General features: G+C 39.9%; 1 protein-coding gene across 1 annotated transcript in view; it reads right to left on the reverse strand.

The window, feature by feature from the left end:
- Window positions 1–7,619: 7,619 nt before the first annotated feature.
- The window catches only part of LOC136444127 (protein amalgam-like), a 52,857-nt gene continuing 40,754 nt past the window's right edge, over window positions 7,620–19,722 (reverse strand). The window contains exons 6-8 of the mRNA XM_066441632.1: window positions 8,785–8,847; window positions 8,381–8,563; window positions 7,620–8,046 (exon numbers count right to left, since the gene is read on the reverse strand). Of these exons, the coding sequence (XP_066297729.1) occupies window positions 7,979–8,046; window positions 8,381–8,563; window positions 8,785–8,847 (314 nt within the window). The 3' untranslated portion in view covers window positions 7,620–7,978. The remainder of the gene's footprint in view (window positions 8,047–8,380; window positions 8,564–8,784; window positions 8,848–19,722) is intronic.

Raw genomic sequence — 19,722 nt, forward strand, 5'->3', positions numbered from 1 at the left:
TCAAAATATGTGTACCCTCTCTGCCATGGGTGTTTCTGATATCTACGATTGCCTTTAACCATAAACACTCTTTTCTAATTAGGACGCGTACAAAGTGCGAAACGTAGAGTACACGTGGGTGCATTTGATACATTTGGATGCTATAAACTTTATCTGCCAAGAATTGTAAACGCCTTGTAAAGCCTGTTACACCAGTCCCAGGTTCATTCGTTACTGCCAGAATGTACCATTCTCCCCAAGACAACCTAGCAATATTAGTATGGAAAACAATGCAACTCATTGAACAGTTTAATGTGATTAAGCCAAAACATATTTGGTAGGCAACGTACCCTCCATAGACGATTGGCATGTTGCAGGGCTTTACGGGCATGTCAATGACAAATGTCAAAAGTTTGTCTTAATTGGTTCTTTTGACTTCTCAAGTTAATTGCAATAGCTTCAACAAACCTAGTGCAAATGACGCTGGTAAGAGGAGCAAATGATTTCGTATACAAAAACAACGGTTGCGTTAACATCCAATGAACCCATCTAGATAAGCTGAACCAGCTTCCACTGTCTGGCACAGTCCCTGAAGTCTGGGTTTCCAAGAGACTGGATAGCTGTAGGAATAGCCCTGACTAACGTAAGCTGGATGTTCTTCCACATATATCAGAAACTTTAAATCAAATGAAGATTATAAATGAAGCCTTGGTTTTGCTCTACCATGATTTTATAATTGCGGATAATTTTTGATCAAAAATATGTAGGGGATATATCATAGGAGTCTGGAAAAGTTAGTAGAATTGTATAGTCAGGCTAGGAATAGTTCTTGCCTGACGCCTGGTATACAGCCACGATGTTATCAGGATGATGACAAGCGTAAAATGTAGCTGATACATTACTATTGAGTAGCAAATTTATACTGTATATGCCGGCCTACTGAACAATGCATGGATATGACTACATTATATTTTATGATTAACAGCTACATTAGGTTGATAACACGAAGACTATCTTCCATTGACATACTCAGACATACTACAAAGACCGAACAAGCTACGCAGGTATGAGTGGCTGGAAAAATAATGGCGGGAACTAAGGGGGAGGGGGGCATGCTGAGATGAAATGGCTGGGAATTAATGAGCAAACCTGTCGGCCACCACCATAGCCAATCATCATACCAGTTTCAATTCAAAACGCCAATCATACTAACCTAGCACCATTGAACGTAAACCAAGAACTTGAGCACCAAAAACACAATGAAAGACGGAAACACAGAGCTCAATAGCCGCACACCACAACACGTCACGAACAGCTTCAACGCCACCGAATTCCACGACACAGGTGACCGACGTGTGCTGGCAATACCAATTATCCATCCGCACATCTGGTGGGACATAAACAACTAACACTCTTAGATGTTAGATAAAGATTAAGTTGGACATAAACGTGTAATACTCACATGGAAATGCACGACAGGAAACAAACAAGAAAATAATCGATACCCGTATCAACTGTCGGGTGTAGTGTACTATTTTCTGTTCGCGCATCAATATTGTCCGAGGATAGTAGTGTGACAGGCTGTCGCAAAAGTTCAGGGGTCATGAGGGTCTGTATGGCCTGTTCCGTGAGGTGGTTCAAAAGTAGAAAAATAACAAAATTTTGCACGTAAGCCACCAAGACGAGGCACCCGATTTTATTTAGCACAAAGCATAGTCAGTCTATCTGAATTAGCCGTGAAACGTAGCTAACCTCAGCAGACCACTTGACCTTGCTAATAGTAATCCGTAATCCGAATATCCGCATGCAAACCCAAAGTTCTAGGCCTTCTGTCGCGATGTCGTCTATCAATGGAATTCATAAGATTTTTAGTGCTGCTGTTATCGTCGTCAATGGTGTCCACAGGTACCTCGCCAGTTGACTGGTTTATGTTAATTGTTATTCTAGATAATAGTATGGTTTGTGTTCTAAATCGATGCAAGCGGGGTAAAACGGTGTTCATAATGGCCGAGCTTGTCTGTTTAGTCTCAGGTCAGTTCCCTCCACATTTCTGCTGTAACAAGGTAAACAATCTTACCTTGTGCTCGTGTGTCTGCAGAATCCTTCCCTTGGACACGGTTTCGTTTTGGAACCCTAACTAAACTCGCGTGCACGTTCTAACTACGCACTATAACAACAACTTGTCGGAACTTGTCAAATAACTCAACTGGAACCTTTTGGAAGTACCTGTAGAACATCCGGGGCATTGATCAGGGTCTTGACCCATGACCCCTTAGATAACCTGGTTACAGTGTCATAACTTTATCGCCACTCTCCCATCCCAGCTACCCTTAAATGTATGTTTGAGTATCTGATGAGCCTAGTATGCACATGTGATGTAGATTGTCTTCGTGTTATCAATACTTCAAATGCATTATGCAAAACTCTTCGTAATTTTTTGGCGTGTTGCCATGTGTAGGCGCTGTTTGGTAGCCCTTGGTCAAATCTCTTTATTTGTCATATTTCTGCTACATGTTTTGGATGTTAGATCAGGCCCCATGACCATTTAAAGCAGACCCAAGGTTATACACTAGAACTATTTTCTGGCCTAGTCTACTGTGATACAGTTGCTTAAATGACGATGGACGGCAGTGCAAGGAGACGAGTAGAGCAATTACAGAATGGAACTGTCACTAATTCCGATACTACAGTCCAGACAGGAGGCCTTCACCCTCTGTATTCATCGATTTTACACATGCGTTTGACACAAGAACTGACCAAGGCTGACTACTGCTGACCCTTGCAGACCTAGTTATCCGATGGAGTTTATGCTTCATCATCCGTAGTCGCCTCGAGGATAGAGTCCAGAAAGTAAAACCCTGGCAGGTGTCCGACTGGGAGTCCTGGCTGACATGTTAGATGCTATCAAGAAGTACAAGCTGTCCATTCATTTGACCTTGCCACGGTATATGACAATTTCGTTACGCGTACGTATTGTAAATTATTGGTCTGAATTTTCCCTTGATACGGATTTCTTAAGGCAAAATATATTTATGATTTAACAGCTAACATTCTCATGCCATGCAATCGACCTGGATACATTACTACGGGTACTCTAAACTAACGGTCTTATGCCACAATTATTACCTACACCACGCAATATTCACACATCTTCCAAATGAGAAAATACACTTTTACCTTATTGATGTGTGGCACATTTGATTGCCTCACCTCATCGTTGGTAAGCGCATTTGGGGTAGATATGTCAACAAGGTTATCTGCTCTGTTCAGCCCGTAGCACGTGAAGCATCGACTTTCTACCCACCCAGATTGCACTCAATGATCCCAACTTCCTTGATGTTGGAGAGCGGACAGTGACGGTTTAGACTTAAGAAAGTAGAGGGATCGAAGATGAATTAGGTGATCGTCAAACCTCAAACCTGACACATAACATTAGTTTGTTCTTTAAAATATTTATGAGAACTTGGTACCTTCTGTAATTGATTTGGCGTCTTCTTCATCCCAAGTAAAATGTCATCTACTGACTTGCCATAATGCGTTGATATTAGGACATGAGATTGTCGAACGGTATTCCGTCAGCATCGCTGATATTTGACGTTATGAAATTAGTAATATAAGTAAATTAAGTGATATAACACTAGCTAGTTGAAATGAAAACATGCACTCTATTGAACCACCACACAAGAAACGTGTCTCAAACGACATGTACTTCCTATGCCAACTGTAGGAGCTTTCCTCTCCGAATACGAAAGGAATCGATATCAATAATAAGTTCTCTTACCTCAGCCGGAAGATATTGAGTTAGTCAATACATATTGCATGGTAGATACATTACATGCCCAAGTCTTGATAAATAACATTTGTTGGTAACGTTCCAATCTTTGGCAGTAAGTGTTGAAACGAGTTCCACCACCCTCGCTCGAACCCGTCTGGTGTTACGGCTTGAACGTATCGACCGTTTCTCAACATTCTGCATTCTGAGCAATTCTAAATGACTGACCTTTTACTCCGACAGCTGATTAGAAACCCACCTTTCTATCCTCTTCTCAACATAATGAGAGTGCTATATCGAACTTGACAACGACGACTTTCCTGCACATGGAGGGCGACAGGTGCAGCTGATTGACATTCAGGTTTGCAGCTTCGTTTTGCATTTTGCTGTAAGGCAACCGCAACCTTCTATTTGATTCAGTGCCTCGCTGTTATATCATATACGTAAGAAATGATGAACGAATCTAACATTTGTTAGGAAAGTAAGGAACATCCCTCTTGACTAATTATTTTACATGACGTTGTACTTACAAGGTCTGCTTGTTATGACAATTCGTACCTGCTTTTCCTATATTTCACCTGCCCAGCAAATTAGGACTCTGCAAGGAACGCGTTATGATAAGTCGTACCTACACTTCCTATAATTTACTTGTCGACCCTGCCAGGCATGCATAGGTCATATCTTGTAGTGTGATGCCATTAAGTGGAAACCTAAACGAGTAATTTTGCCGCCAGTGGCGAGTCCACAGAAGTCCCACGGGTAGCATGTCTTGTTGAAAATCGGAGGCATGAGTGCACTTAGATCCCTTTACACTTTGGGCATTTCCTTTATTCGCTCAAACGACTTCCATGACTTCCCTAGTTGACTAAGGTGCACATGACTAGATTATGGTCTTTGACTATGAAGCAAAACCATCACTTATATAAGGGAATGTCAATGTCACGTTGAGGTTGACTTTGAACTATGCACACATCGCCTATTCTTCTCATCAGATATCATGTAATCTAAATAGTAATAAAACTATATATCTATCAAATAGATATAACTTAACTTTGAACATAATTTCGTGTATTGATCCTATTGTGTTCTTTTGCGACCCAGTCAACACAGTCTTGCTCTTCGCACGAGCGTGAAAGTCAGTTTCACAAATTTGCAATATTCAGTTTGTTAATGTAATGATTTGACAACTTAGACTTTAAAAGGTGAAAAGTAATGTCCCCTGTGAACATGGCTCAGGTGCGTTAGCGGCACTGCTAACTTCCACAGACATGAACTATATTTTGCAATCTGAGACACGTCGCTTCTTCTTAACAAGTTGCTTCCTCACGCAAAACGCATGGCACCGGGCACTCGATCACTGCATTTGCGGCTAATTCTGCCAATCCATTTGTATCGTTTTTCTGTGATCTGATGTCGTTTGTCTAAATTTAGCTCTAGTATTTTTCATCTGGGGACCAATTTGACGCAGTGAGGCTGATGCCCACACGGACCGAGGTCGACTCGCAGGTCTCTAAAGTGTCGTCACTGACCGCGTTCGTCTGCTACCAACTCAGAGGAAACAGCCTACCTTAAACCACCCTCTACTTCAAAGATAATTTTTCACTCCCCCAACGTTTACGATAATGTCAGTTGGGACACTTCTGGCGTGTACGGTTGAAGTCCAAAATAGCCTTGCATAACGGGTGCACTGAAAACATTCACGGTATGAATTAAGCTGGAAATAGGTGAAAACAAAAGGAGACACCGTAACTAAGAATAAAGGATTTGCTACCAATGATAGCTTAGTAATGTCAATCAAAGTCATATTTCTCATGCATAGGTATATTGTATCAAGTCAAGTCAAGGCCTTTATTTTTCATTGAATGCTTGTTCTGCCACACAGGGCGAAGTTTGCGAGCGTTTTTAAATCCAATAGATTAATGAATAAAAAACACTTAGTATGTTTTGGTCATTGAACCATGCCACTTACATACCTTAACTTATTTCAGTGCAACTCTTTTGTGCATTAGTGTCAAAACTCTAAGTACTGTCTAAAAATAGTTCAACCAATACATGCTGACCTCACCATGACCTCCATTATCTGTACCCCCTAGGTTCAAGAATGGTTCTTTAAACCTGATATTCAGACAATTACGTAGGGCCATTTGACTTGGCAACTCTTAAAACAGCTTGTGCCCTTACCACCATAAGAACGTGTTGACATGACCGATGGTGAGCCATTCTACACTGGGTAGAAGATAACATACATTACCGTCCTTTTCGTATGAATCGGTATGAATAATTGTACTCATCACCAGACCTTTACATGTATAAGTTCCCCAGATACAGCCGATTGTGGGCTATACCAGCTTTATAGATTCTAGATCTGGCAGATTTTAAAAATCAAAATTTCACATTTGCCCAAAATGCCAATTTGGTAATTGGTTTGGTTCACATCGTTAAACTTGGTTAATCAAGATTATTCATTTTGTGCGCATCCCAGATTTAACATCGGGTAGCTAGTAAAATTATGTCTTTCAATATCTTTTACGATGTAATCTGTTGTGCTCTAGGAGTGCAGATTGAATTTACCCGTATTTGCACGGATTGAGTTATTCCATGTCTTCCTTGGGGGTATACGTAGATTCGCTACCCGTATCATATACAACATTAATCATACGGCACATGTCCTTACTTGACTCCATCGTAGGAAGGGGGGCAATTGGGTATACTGGTATGGTCGTATCATATTATAATCCCCGGTGCAATGCATATTTCACAAGCAGTGTTATGTAATAGTGAATAGGATGCTTGGGGTGTTGATGCTATGTGCCCTTCATCTGACCTTAGCACCCTCTGCTGGAAGCTGAAACCGTCTTCATGTTCCGGGGCTATCATCTACAAAGTAATCAAGCAGTGGAACTTGAGCCAAAACTGCGTCAGTGGGATCAACATTCTAGCACTGTAATTCACTTCTCCAACTTCTTATCGCAATGCACGAAAATTAGTATTTCAAAAGATAGGACTCTAATGTGCGTTTGTGAAGCCTTGCTTTGATGTAGCGTGTTCAAGAAAAATAACTTTAAAAGCTTTAAAACCAAGTTGCCATTCATGCTTGCACAGCTCAACCAATCTGATCACGGAGCCTGCGGGGTGTTCAATAGTGTTGAGATCTGGGCTGCCGGAAGGCAAGGCCACTCTATCCTCTGTATTCCTGCATCCTTGTGGGAGTCTGAAATGACTCTCATTCTGTGAGCACGTGCACTGCCATCTTGCAGAATGGACCTCGGTCACATATTGCAACGATTTGGATCTAGGAGATGTAACTGGATGGAGAATGGTGTCCCTATATATTGACGCATTGAGGTTGTCTGGGATGATTAACCTTTCCCACTGGCATCTATACTATCCCACACCATGACGATGACTTTAACAAATTTAATCAGTCTGTGTGTGTGTGCAACAGTCGGCATGCATTTAGGGTTCTCCTCGCTGCCTCCACACTTTGATTTATCCATCCAACAGTCGAAGGGTGAATTTACTCCTATCTGTAGCTGTGAACCTAACATTCCTCCACACACTGTTCCATTCACGATGCGGACGAGTCCATTGCAAACGAGCTTGGCACTGAGCTGAGTGTTCGACACTAGCAGGGAAATTTCGGCACTTTTTTTCTACAACCCACTGGCGTAAGCAGGCCTGGTGCTCGCTCCATTAGATTAAAATCATAATGAGCTAGGTATCATAGGAAAATGACATTACACAAGCTTTTCAATAATATATGTACATGAAAGTTTTAAAACTTTTTGTGCTAAGTTTGTATACTCTGCATAAATGAGAAGCATGGTCTTGTTGGAGAAGCCCATTAGTTATCAGAAAAGCATATACATCAGTCCTTTATAGTTTTACTTTATAACTTATATGTTGGCTTCTTATTGACAAAACAAGTTGTTGAAAGAACTTCGAAAGTTTACTTTCTGATATGTTTATCCATGGCTGTTGCGCTTGAGTTTTAGATAATCTAATGAACAAGTAGTAATTACAAAACGATTGATAATTACAGAACAATGGAAAAATTCAATACAAATCATGTTTTTCATTACCGATCAATATTGTTTGACCACTTATTGGACCGTCCACTTGGAAATTGGGCACTTTGGTCAGAAGCCATTACTGACAATTGTTTAGTCAAACACAGAAGCCGCTACAGTTGGCCATCTGCAGCTAGGTGTGAAAGCTGTTGTAGTGTCATACTTTGGGGGTGGGCCGTTTCTCGGATTCTGCCAGTACACTGTAGGTGTGATCATCCTCAGCCGCTGAAAATAAGGGATATACAATTGAAATAATGATAACAAATAGAATCCGGTGTAAACTACAAATGGATAAGAAAAAATCGACGTTCTCTTACCTCCCTGAAATATTCTTGTAAATTTCATGACAAAACATATCACAACGACGTACATTTCACACATTATATGTTTTATTCTCGGGCGCATGCCATCCTTGGGTTTTTAAACTTTTTTCCATGTGCCAAAGTTCCCGTTCTACCAGCCTGTCGAACAAACTTGGATCCGTTCAAACGGGAACAAACTTGAAAACACATCAAGACAAACAAACAAACAAACAAACAAACAGACATAATGGCAATACCTTCTGAAGCAGAGATGAAGATGACGTAGTTGGACGGAAAGAGCCCCACCCTGCCTGCCGTGAAACCCAGGCACCAATCACCAGCTTCTCCCTCTAGTACTTCAATCACATCTCCCGCTTCCAGACGTAACTCGTTATCGTCTCTTGGTTTGTAATCATACAAAGCCCTGGCGTATCTTCTTTCTTCGAAATGTCGTTAAAGAGACTTAATCTTTAGGGCTACGTAGACTAATAGACTATATCTGTATCTCATTATGTACTTTAAGACTTGGAGCTTTTTTCCATGCCATCATATGCATTTACGTGACGAGTGTTCGAATCAGGAATTCGTAATTATCGTAGATACTAACTTCTATTGCAAAATTTCTGTGGGTAATAACGAATGCTTACATGCATCTTCGTACCTTGTGTGTTTTTCCGCAACGTGTCAATTCCATTTTGATCCGCTGGGTGGTATTCTGGTTTGTCTGGGCGGAAAGTAATATCACAACATTGGAGAATGGTACGATAAACCACTGCCACCACATATGGGTTAAACAAAGCTTAAGTGGAAAACGGCTGTTACATGTATATGGTGCATTCATATGCATGTTTTGATTTGCAACATTATCAAGGGGTGCATGGTATGATTGAATCCTTACAAATCTATTTCTGTCAATATTGCAAGAGCAGTTATCATTCTCAGGAACATTATGCTAAATGCTTATGGCCTCGGCCTTTTTAGATTGTATTATCGCATACTCACTCTTATTGCTTTACAACAAAATAGGGTTAACGAATTTCAATTTCCATAATGGTTAACGAATTTCGATTTCCATAATTGCGCCATTGTAATGTTATTTTTTTCCAAAGACACTTGTTTAAACAAATTTCATTCAAGATTCAGATGCACTGAGCACCAGGTTATTCAACGTGGCAAAGTAATGCTTACTATATACACATATTACAATTCATAATCCTCTTCCAAGTTCCTTTAAGTAATCGGATTCTCTCTGGGTGTTTGTGTTAATGAGTACCTTCTTATGTCCATATCACATTCCACACTCCAAAATTGCCAAGCCGCCCATCGCCCTCTATACCCCGTGATGGGCTGTATAACAGCGGAATTACCGTACAGGGAAAATAACCCACTTAGCCGAGCTTACTTGGTTCCTTGCTTCAAAATATCTGAACTGCCAGCTTCGTTCCGGTCATTTTCTTTCCACTTAAGGGCGGTTATGCCTTACCAAAGTAATTCTTCCATGTAGTCTACGATATGTACAAAATCAGGAAATGATGGCTGAGTTCTACAGGAGATCTGTACCTGGTAAAGCTGAATGTCTCCGGAGGTCTTCACCTTCTTTTGTACAGGGTTCAGCGGGATCTCGTCTTGATCCAATGTCGTAGTAAAAGGCAAACTTCTTCCTTTCCTCTTGTTTCCGGCGCCTCCTCAAGACGTATCCGAGAAGGCAGATACAGATAAGGAACCACAGACCGCCCGCTGTGGCACCGATTACTATAGCTAGAGCTGTGGCGCTGATTTCCTGTTGAATGCCTGTGTGAACAAAATTAGAATGTGGACAAAATTCAAATGAGAACAAAAATCCGTTGATTGTACTCTCCAAGCAAAAGTTTGGCTATGACTGGCTTTGACGTGTTTTCTGGGGCTTTTGTCGATGTCGAGAATTATATCTATAACTGTCTTAATAACGATAACGATCTTATGATCAATGCCTAATAAACCTAATCACTTCAACACCTTACATCCGCTTTACAAATATGTGCGAAGTGTGGCTTGGCGACATAAAAAAACAGCAAAAATGTAAGGTCCCACAAAAACGCCTATAAAAGGCATCAAAAACCTACAGGAGCCAAATATCGGCTTGGAGAGTACGTTGGTTGTACTCCAAAGTTTTTCCAAGATCTCTGAACAAATCTATGTGGTGACCAAGTCAATTCAGACAGCCTTCAAGTTGATTTTCTACATTTTTGTTTGTCACCATAGCTGTGATTAGGCCTCAAGCAACTGTTGGTTGTACTCCAGGCTTTTTTTGGAGATATTTGAACCAGATTATGTGGTGCCAATTCCCTTCCAACAGCCTTCAAGTTGGATTCTACATATCTGTTTGACACCATGCCTGTGATTAAGCCTCAAACAACTAAAAAAGAGCTCATTCATAGCCCCGGGCGCATTATTATCTCTTGACACTCACGTTATTATACCAACGCTTGTCAAGGTAAGGTACTAAAGAGAATCAAATGATAAGGCGCTCGCAATAAACAAAGATAGTTATCACACAAGGGGCATGGATACATGTAGAATATAGATTGAATGTTGAGTCTGCGCATGATCACCGAAAACTACTTCGACTGAAACAAAAGGCATGGTTGGAGCATAGTAGGATTAATTTTGTGTCAATTATGTAATATCTGAACTATACGTACCCGTCACAGAGAGCTTTGTTGTCCGGACCTGTCTCTGTCCAACGCCATTAGTTGTTGTGCATGAGTACGTTCCACTGTCGTTAGCTTCTACACTGTTCAGAACAAGGGAGCTCGTACGGACATCGCCGGACAAGACGTAAGAATTGGCCCTTAATAGTCTTCCGTTTTTAGACCACGTGATGTTCGGAGTGGGATTGCCGTCGGCCACACATTGGAATGTCACGTGGTCGGAAACACTAACTTCCATAGAGTCCGAGATGCTAATAATCGACGCAGGATCTGTAAAATATGATTAATATAAGTAGTAGTACCTTAGATGAGGCAGCCGTTTATCTGATACGGATACAATGCACGGCCACGAGCTAATGCCGATGATAATGATGAGTACCTGTAAAGCCATGTTGATTGGATTATATGGATGACATCTCCTGGAGACCTCAAAAAAGATGCGAACGTGCGAATGAGATAAAGTTGGAAAAAAAGGTGGCAGAAGTTGCCTTCACTATGACATCTACTTAGTCAGGAATGATGAACAATAACTGATCACACAGAGTATGGTATACCAAATAATAGATTATACATTTTTTGCTATTCTCCTCTTTTTCTTTGACTTTGGAATTAAAATATTTTGTTTGCAGTTCAAAGCATATATTTTCTCATTTTGTAATTGCTTTGTGTGATTAACAGTATGGCCGCAAAACCTTTATTTTGACAGGGACGAAAATTTATGAGTACGCGGAAGTCAACTGTACAATCAAATCAGCATGGCCTAAGCACGCAACAATCACATTTTCGGCGTCTTTATTTACGATACTATTCATTTAATTGTAGTAATAAGTATAGTTTCTAAACAAGCGAACTTCCTCATACAAATCTACCAGCTTGTTTTACCATGCTTTAAAGTATCGCAGCCTGACATGCATACACCAAAGTCCTAATAAGCAGATAGTATAGCTTCGTTTCATGACGTCTTACTTGTGTTTATCTTACTCATCAGTTAGCTTTTCCTCAAAGGAACCGCTAAGTTCAGAATCGCCACCGTGGAACCGACAGTAAGACATATTACACCGCATATATGACCCACGAGATGAAAGCGACTATTTTATCAGATCTTGGCATCAGTGAAGGCCCAAGCAAATGGAGTACTCGGAAACGAGATCGATACGATGTGAGCCTTCTATAAGGACGAGAAATCTTCTTAATCCGGAAAATGGGTGCCAAAGCCCGTTTTATTACTCGCCAGAAGTCCAAGACGTAAAACTGGTGGGGCCAATTGCCGGTTAATGATCCCTGCAATGGGCTGAATGGAGAATTTCTGATTCAAAACAAGATATGCCCTCAGTCTTTCAGTAATAACAAACGCCTAATCGGGGCTTTTAGCGTTATAAATGGTCAGTTAGATGAGGGAGAGCGTAAAAGGACTGAGATTATGTTACTTCAATATGCCATATAAGCAAGCCGTTTCTTCCATTACTGCACATCAGCGACACATTACTGTCACTAGATTCTGCTCTTCGAGATATGCTATTGGAGGAGTAAAATTGATCTTGCAAGGATTCTACCTGACAACCCCCCTTTTTATCACGACATGGGATGGGTATTGGCACTTACAACGCACCAATGAAAACTCACATTGCACTCTAACCAGCATACTTTCAGCAGCTGGCCGGACGGGGTGTTGTACAAAACAGGTGTACAGTCCTGCATCAGCTCTCGTCACGTGGCGGATGACTAAAGATGGTGACTTTGCATTTCCGCCTGAGTACTTCCCCTTGTAGCCATTAGCTTCGATTCTTCCGCCGTCTTTTTCCCAGTGAAGTGATGTAATGTTGGGTATGGCATCTCTCACAGTACACATCAGAGAAACAGTCTTTCCCCACGTCGTGATGTATGGGTTGCTCGGTCCAACCTCTAGCTTTGGTGGGACTGAAATAAATATTTGAAACAAAACTATTAAAGTTGGTAAAATGTGAACAATACATTCAAAATTTATTGCATGCAAAAACATGGAAAGTACAAACAACACATATCATAATGATAAATGCAGAGCTATTAAGGGCCACCACCAATATTATGCTACATTCTAAAATGTACGTGGTGCTAGTATTGTGAGGTTTGATTTCTTCTTTTAAAGCAGTCTCAGACGAATATACCCACTTCTTTTATAATTTGTAGGTTCTTTGATTTTAATAGAAGAGTTGTTTTCTAACGTTTAGGAATAATGGGAAAGAAAGTGTATAAGAGATTCAATTGATTTCGATAGCTCAAAGTACATCATGACTGCAATCATCATAATCTGATTTACAAGCGTCACGGTTTGCCCTCCTTCTGTGCGAGTTCTCTCGTTTCCTTTAATTTGAAACTAGAAATCACATTGCCTGAGACCACTAATGACATCAAGCGCAAATTACCATCGATTGTTCCTTCCTTGCCCATGGTCTGCCAAGTTCTATGCAATAAAGCCAATAAACTCATTACAAAGTAAAGCAAATGCACTGGAGGAAAATTGCTTTTGATCGTAAAAAACCCCATTAAGGAAGTCCATTCGAGTATTTATAATGATTTGTCATCTTCGCTAAGTCAGGTACAATCGAATAACTAGAAACTAACCATGTAGTTCCAGGCGGATAAATTTCTCGTCGGTTCCTCGTTCGTCGGTCATGATTGACAGGGCGTACATCCCCTCGTCATCCGCCGTCGTAAGATCAATCCGCAGGGATGCTTGTCCCACCAACTGGGCTCTCCTCTTATAGACGCCATAAGCACGTCTTATGTTTAAGTCAGGAACATAGGAGAAGACACTTCGTCTCTGCTGGGATGTGCTGTCTATGTCAACTTTGTGCCATATGATTGAAATCACTCTGTAACTGGTGGAGTACTTTGCTGGCAAAGTTGCGGTATCACCCAATGTCGCTTTCACAACGTCCGGAAGGTTTATTGATACAGCATTCTCCGCCTCACAATCTGCAACAAGAAAATAAGTCTACTTTATTGTAACGTATAATAAATAATAATCTTTATTGCATGTTCGTTCCCCGGGGGGATAAATGCACATGGGGCCACAGGGGCCATACATAGGGTAATTGAGAGAATATAAAAATGACGTTAACGTCTAAATATACTACTAAGCACTATTCTAAATGTCCTACTGTATATCTAGGTTCTAGTGGCTTCTTCTCTCTTTTTAAAACATATGGCTACATAATTACATACTTCGTTCATCACATTAACATCTTTGCATGACATCAAGTGTCTAAAAGTATTTTGCTTTGATATTGTTTTACATCTCTTGTCAAGCTGAATTAATTTGAACAGTGACTGACGTTCTTCTTCATACAATACACAGTCTAGTAAGAAATGCATTTCATCTTCAATACAAGAGTTATTACAAAATTTACATATTCTGTCGTGTAGAGGGGTACGGCTATGCCTGCCAGATTCTATATGTAATGGATGGTCACTGATACGAAGTTTACACATTGCTCTGCGATTTTTGAAATTTGGAATATTTAGGTATGGTTCTTTGTCATATATCTCTTTGAATGTTTTGTATGTCCTTAACTTGTTGCCTTGATTTCCTTCTCGTCCCTTTGTTTTTAATGCTGAGTTGAATTTTTGGATAAATATATCTTTCAATCTTTGTCTTAGTTCATGAAGGTGGAAGGGTTTGTTGATATAATCGTGTGTAAAAAGGCAGGCATAGCCAGATTCCTCTAAAACTGTCTTCATGTTCCACAACCAACAGGGTATTTTACTACTTACAAGGTCTTTTTGTACAATGTAAGCCTCATATTGAAGACTTTCAATAGGAACATTCCGAACCAATCTATAATAGTAACTATACATCCTACAACACGCTTCAATCCATAAGGGAAAGCGACCAAGTTCAGCTCTACTGGCATAATTACTAGCGTTTCTTCTTACTCCTAGGATATGTTTACAAAATTTCAAGTGAGTTTGTTCAAGCGGAGAGTTATCATTCAATTTGCTATTAATAAACATGGAAACTACATGCGAGATACGAACGTCAGGTAATCTTGAGATAAAATAAGCGATTATATGCTACTAATGTTGCTGTGTGGTGCTCTGTTGAATGTGCACAACTTCTCATACAGGTAATCAGATTAGCAAAGTAACATTTACTCAAGGAACTGGATGGATTTTGAAAATGATTAGACGTTTCACTTTCTGGTAGTATCTTTTGTGTCTTCATACTTTTTGGTTAAAACTTGGTAAAAACTTGCTTAACCCCAGTTATTAGTCCAGTCACTGAAATAAAGTAGTGAACGTCTGGCTGTTTGCAAGTTGCTTGAGTAACTTACTTTGCAATGTTTAGACTAATTTTAGGAGATTTGTCATGATTAAGATACAATTTTATGTTGTTCCCACCTGGACCAATCTTTGTATAGTAACGTATAGCTATGTAGCTTGCAGGAAGGTTTAATCTTCAATACTAATACATAGTTTAGTTTATGTTATTAAATACATGTACAATTACGGATATTCACATAGCTCTACGTTAATTAACCTTTAGTGAAAGCACAACTAATTGAGGTTACACAATTACTTAGCAAACCAAACGTCAATAACTTATTATGCGTTGACAAGTAATAACATAAAGGCCAGGGTTATCGCTGATTGCTCACGTACGTAAGCCAATCAGAACGCTTCTCTGGGTTGGTAACAGAGGGGTGGAAGAAAATCACCCTGTGGAGCGGCACATCAATGTGCCTAATAGCGCGTAAAATTAAAACTATGGGAAGGGAATAAATGCTTTGCATTTCTAGTTATGCATTTGGTGTGACAGGAAGATACTCAGGTTCTAAAATTGATACATTATTTCTCACATGAGGTAGACGGCAAATCTTTCACGTACATGTCATCAGCCATTATGATGTTTTAGGACGACCCAACATTCGAGACGACAATGTACGTGCTAATCGAAACCCCCTGGTGCAACAATAAACAAATGTACACGCTGTTGATAAATAATGTACATCGTATAATAATAATCACACCAGTTTATTCCATTTGAAAAGTCAACAGTATACCTGTCAAGTAATCTTGATAATTGCCCTTTAAGATATCTATTGGAAAAGTTTCTATCCAATTCCAACGCCGTGATAAGTGTGACAAAAAGCATGTTTTGTCCAAAAATTTGAATCTTGTCTTTCTTACTGTGTTCTACAGATCTTAAAATTCACACGTTTAAAGCAAGAGTTTACGATGGTGCATTTCACAAAGACTTTGCATAAAGGTTAATAGTGCCGTTAGCGCAGTATAACATGGCCGTGAACGCCATTATTCTGAATTTATATTACATAAATTGCCTCAGTTATCAGGGAAATTGCTAATCAACGAAATGAAACACCTCAGTTGTGGCTTAATCCACCGTGATCTTCTGATAGCGGTGCGACGTTGACGCCATCGTTTACGACCCTTATACAAGTCCTGTGCTGTAAGTAGTAAAACGGGAAAATTTAGTGTTATCTGACCGAAGACAGACGGCCCGGCGTTACCAGTGCAGCCATCCGTGAATGTCATCTGCGGCGCTTCCCGGTAGTAAAACACGCCCAAAAGTCCGGAACTAGGGACTTAGCATCAAAATGACTGCAATTACGTTCCTTGCTGTGAGAAGGATTTGGGACCAAAAAGTAATTTGAACTGAAGTTTTGATAAGACGTCATAGAATCTTTCGACGTTCAGAAATAGTATTCTAGTAGTCATATTTGTTTGTCGTTAATCTCTATATGGAAAGCTACACAACTCCCGACCGCTCAACGTCATGTTGACGACCCGTTAGAACTTATTTATTATGTATAAGGGAACTTTATTACAAGGAAATAGACATATCCTGTCTCAATCTATGAGCAATAAATATTATATTTTAGCATTTCACACTTTGGGATGGATATTATTACCAATTTTGAAGGGCTTTAACATGTGATGTATCTTCAAATATCGTTTACCTTCTGCTGTAGATTTACAGATTCTCAAGAGTGCTGAGTAGATTCTGACAACTTTTATTGCAGTTTCGATCATTTTTCTTTTAAAAGAATACTTTCACCCCACGTTTTGTAAGATAATAAGCGATACATCTTGACAAAAAAGATCAAAGACACCCAATGGGGATTAATTAGGTTGTTCGAGTCTGCTCAATAATTAAAGAAGAAAAGGTTTCCGGGAACCAAGCTGTGATTAATAAGACACGGCGAACTTTCTTTAGAAGGAGTGCCAATCGATTTGCTTCCTACGGTTGATTGACGTTTACAAGTATCGATCTGTGCTCTACAATAGAGACCGTCGTACTCAGGACTGCCATAGCTATACTCATTATTTGATGCTCACATATTTGCTCACTGCCTTGTATCTGAACCTAAATGGGACCCCATTGACTTGACAGGTTGATTCCTTCTTCAACACACCAATTGTTCCAGAACATGAAAGGCTTCTATGTCGTCGTAAATCACGGAACGGTTGACCGGTACATGTTAAGATATCTAACAGTACTTGTACCATTATGTCGAGTAACCGTCTGCGTCATGCGAGATCGATTTGTGCCAACAAAGTGCAAATTGAGAAGCAGTAGACATCTCCGACCCATCAGTCTGAAAAAGAACATGACTATTTGTCTTACTGTTAGCTTGATGTCCTCGGGTCCTTTTATCAGGTTCAACATATGGTTATAGGATGATCTGTGGTTACTGTACGTGTAGCGTATCACTGGAACTGCTTTGGCTTTCGATCATAGTTTTCCTTAAGGTGAAGGTAAAGGCTTTCCTTCGGGACCAATGCATCACACAGTATTCACGGTGTATACACGGTGTCATAAGTCAGTAGTTAGCTTAAGCATTTAAAAATGTATATACTAAGTTTAGGTCTTTAAATCACAATAAGCCAATAAAGATAATAAAGTCTCGAGTGTCAGATGGAGTGAATACATTTCTTGAAAAAATAAACGGTCGAACATTCAGGTGAATTCAGTTATTCAACCTTAGATGGGAAGTTTAAAATTCTTTCTACAATATGGTTACGAGTGTCAACTTGGTTGTACACAATTTAACCCCCATTACATTAGTCCGCCAGGTTACATAAATCCGACACTATGAAAAGTAGTGGGTTTGAGATATCTCTATTGCAGCACTCCCAGCTTTGTAAATTTTAGAAATACAGGAGTGCATTATACTGGGGGGGGGGGGGTGTTGGGTTGGAGATCTCTAGTTTTATGACGTATCTTTTCAGAGTGGTTAAATTGTGTACCATGGTGGAATTATGTTATTAGTTACGCCTCTCAGCACATACAACAGTTGATGGAGAAACTTTCCCGACAGGCGATAGCAGAAACACAATTAGCGAGATTGATCGATCGCGGTTCTTGAGGGCTGCTGGGATCTTTTGAACTGGGTCGGGTGACAGTCAACAGAGTCCACGTAAGGCCGCGAGACATGTCAGTTTGGGAAACAAAGTCATCCTAGTCTATCTAAATAGAAATTGTATCACATTGATGGTGACACTGACGCTTTTCCATCACATAGACGCCACTCTCAGGTGAGGTAGTTGATCCTAGGATTATCAGGCAATAGGCGCTGATGGAACATTTCCAAACGGCGTAGTGCTCGACTCACTTCTTTGTCAAGGATGTGAGCTGCATACTGAAGTCGTTGATGCATCCCCAGGTGGCAGCTGCCACGGCGGGTACTTCAATCATATGAATAGGCTTCGGCAGCCAATCGTCTCAAGTGCCATGCTTATGGGAGATAAACTTTCCAGTAGAAAATGACTTTTTTTCCTTCGGGTAATACGACGTGATATAAGCATCACTAAAATTAACTGAGTTGGGCTAATCAAGGTATACGTAGTTGAACTAATGAAATTACGATTCTCTCAATAGCTTTAAACAAACGTAATGCTATTGCAATGATCAATTGGATTTCCAATGATTGCTATCTAATATTGCTGTTATCGCCATCCAGAGTATCCTTAACTATAATCATTGCATCGTTATTGTAGCAATCGCAGTAATTACGTACAATCCCCAAGATACATAATCTAAGATTTAAGTTTTCAGGTTAACTTTTTTGGCAAGCACACTAAGATTCGTTTCGATAACTGAACCATCTTAAATACCAAAAGTACATGCAGCAATCAAACGAGGAATTGACGATAAATATTAAACTTTTGATATCTCACCTTCAATGAAATTCAATTAACTAACCTATTTGGCTATCTCAAGTGAGGTACACCTTGTTCAGAGATAAGAACGCACATACCCTTTCCCCATGACGTGTGAATGTATCATGGGACTATACTAGTAGCTCAAGTAAAGCAACAGTGGCAGTGTTGGGAGTACAGTTCTAGCTTTCAGCTTTCATAGTTTAATATCAAACAGGATTAGCTTGCCTATGATTAGATCTCGTTGACGACTGCCACAACAAACTATGATTACTGTACCAAAAAGAATACCCATAGCAAACCTCTGTCATAGATCATTTCGTAAAACGAGTCTAGAAATGTGTGGCATAGAAGCTACATGTACCTTTTGTATGCGCAGACGATTTCCCAAAACGTTTTGTACGGAAATGGCATATTGGCCAACTACTGATAGGCTGAACACTGCACATGAAAAATCAATGTAATCGTCTGTTTGTAAATGCAAATTATTGGCCTAGAATGCATATGCTAACTATTGTACTTTTACTTGCGGAAAATGATTTTTAAGAAGACTTATACTTCCCAATATCAGGTTTCCTAAGATATTTTATGGTGCATCACAACATGTTATCAATTTCCGTGGAGAACATGAATGCACTTTTTATACAATAAGATCTATCTGTATCAGTGGACATATTGTAGATGCCAATCAGTTCACATTTATTCCCCTCTCTCATTTTACTCCCTAGTCTCAATCTCATTTTATT

Source organism: Branchiostoma lanceolatum, chromosome 10, assembly GCF_035083965.1.
Source record: "Branchiostoma lanceolatum isolate klBraLanc5 chromosome 10, klBraLanc5.hap2, whole genome shotgun sequence".
Lineage (NCBI taxonomy): Eukaryota > Metazoa > Chordata > Leptocardii > Amphioxiformes > Branchiostomatidae > Branchiostoma > Branchiostoma lanceolatum.